Source organism: Alexandromys fortis, unplaced genomic scaffold, assembly GCF_014885135.2.
Source record: "Alexandromys fortis isolate MF-2015 unplaced genomic scaffold, M_Fortis_MF-2015_v1.1 scaffold_355, whole genome shotgun sequence".
Lineage (NCBI taxonomy): Eukaryota > Metazoa > Chordata > Mammalia > Rodentia > Cricetidae > Alexandromys > Alexandromys fortis.
Genome location: NW_026068241.1, coordinates 82,098 through 83,446, shown reverse-complemented (window position 1 = coordinate 83,446; position 1,349 = coordinate 82,098). Strand labels below are relative to the sequence as shown.

General features: G+C 43.1%; 1 protein-coding gene across 1 annotated transcript in view; it reads left to right on the top strand.

The window, feature by feature from the left end:
* Positions 1–883: 883 nt before the first annotated feature.
* Positions 884–1,349, top strand: part of LOC126493975 (60S ribosomal protein L9-like) — a 7,387-nt gene continuing 6,921 nt past the window's right edge. Inside the window, exon 1 of the mRNA XM_050131109.1 lies at positions 884–1,274. Coding sequence (XP_049987066.1) covers positions 884–1,274 — 391 coding nt within the window. The remainder of the gene's footprint in view (positions 1,275–1,349) is intronic.

The following is a 1,349-nucleotide window of genomic DNA, read 5'->3' as shown; positions in this document are numbered from 1 at the left end:
TTTTTAAGACATTAACTTTATTCTTTATATTCTTTTTCTTCTCTTTCCCAAGCCTACGTACATTCATCCAACAATGTGATCCATAAAGGTCTTTTATGTCTGAATCTGTCCTATTGTGAATCTGTAATTCTTTTACTATCCAGGAGCACTTTGTTTTGTGCCTTTAAATCACTAAGTGGTTAAGAATCTAAGCTGTGACATTCCTAGGTCAAAAACAGGTACTCCATGCTGGCCCCGCCCAATCCAACAGGGCAGAGCCACTCGTGCCTCTGATCCTTGCACATTGCACCACTAGCATGGCAGAGCTGCTTGTGCCTCTGAGCTGTGGCACACAATGTCCCCCTTTTAGGCACACAGCAGTCTAGTTGCCATCAAACAAATCGTAGCACTTTAATCCAAATGCTCCATTCATAAGCTCTGGCTCTCGCAGGAGCCAGACAGAGATTGCAATGGTGGCACAGCCCAGAAAGCCGGCATTTTAAAACAGCCAGTTTTTCCCTGCTGCTGAGTCAGCAAAATTTCAAAATTAGAGGACCTACCATTTTGTGCTAGCTCTGGGGCTGCCAGGTAGGAGCGGCACTCAGCACTTTAATTCTGAGACATGTAAAATATTTTGCCCAACAAAAAGCAGGAAGCAGTTTGGAGAGAACTATACCCAAATTCCCAAATATTGTTTATAAATGTTTCTTTATATTTAAAGGGGGGGCTGCTATAGAGATTTGCATTGATATGGATCTTTGTTTATTGCTACAAATTTTTAGGATAATTTTATTATATGTATATTTCCATTCTTGATTAAGGTATTTTGGTTGTGCAGCTCATTTAAAAATAAAATATATAATTAAGAAATACAGGTTAGCTCTTTGCCCCATCTACTGCGAGAATGAAGACCATTCTCAGCAATCAAATGGTCGACATTCCAGAAAATGTGGACATCACTCTGAAGGGGCGCACAGTCATTGTGAAGGGCCCCAGAGGAACCCTCCGGAGGGACTTCCATCACATCAACGTAGAGCTGAGCCTTCTCGGGAAGAAGAAGAAGAGGCTCCGGGTTGACAAATGGTGGGGCAACAGGAAGGAACTGGCCACCGTCAGAACCATCTGCAGCCATGTTCAAAACATGATCAAGGGTGTTACGCTGGGCTTCCGCTACAAGATGAGGTCCGTGTATGCTCACTTCCCCATCAACGTCGTTATTCAGGAGAATGGGTCTTTGGTTGAAATCCGAAATTTCTTGGGTGAAAAATACATCCGCAGGGTTCGGATGAGGACAGGCATTGCTTGTTCTGTCTCTCAAGCCCAGAAGGATGAATTAATCCTTGAAGGGAATGACATTGAACTTGTTTCAA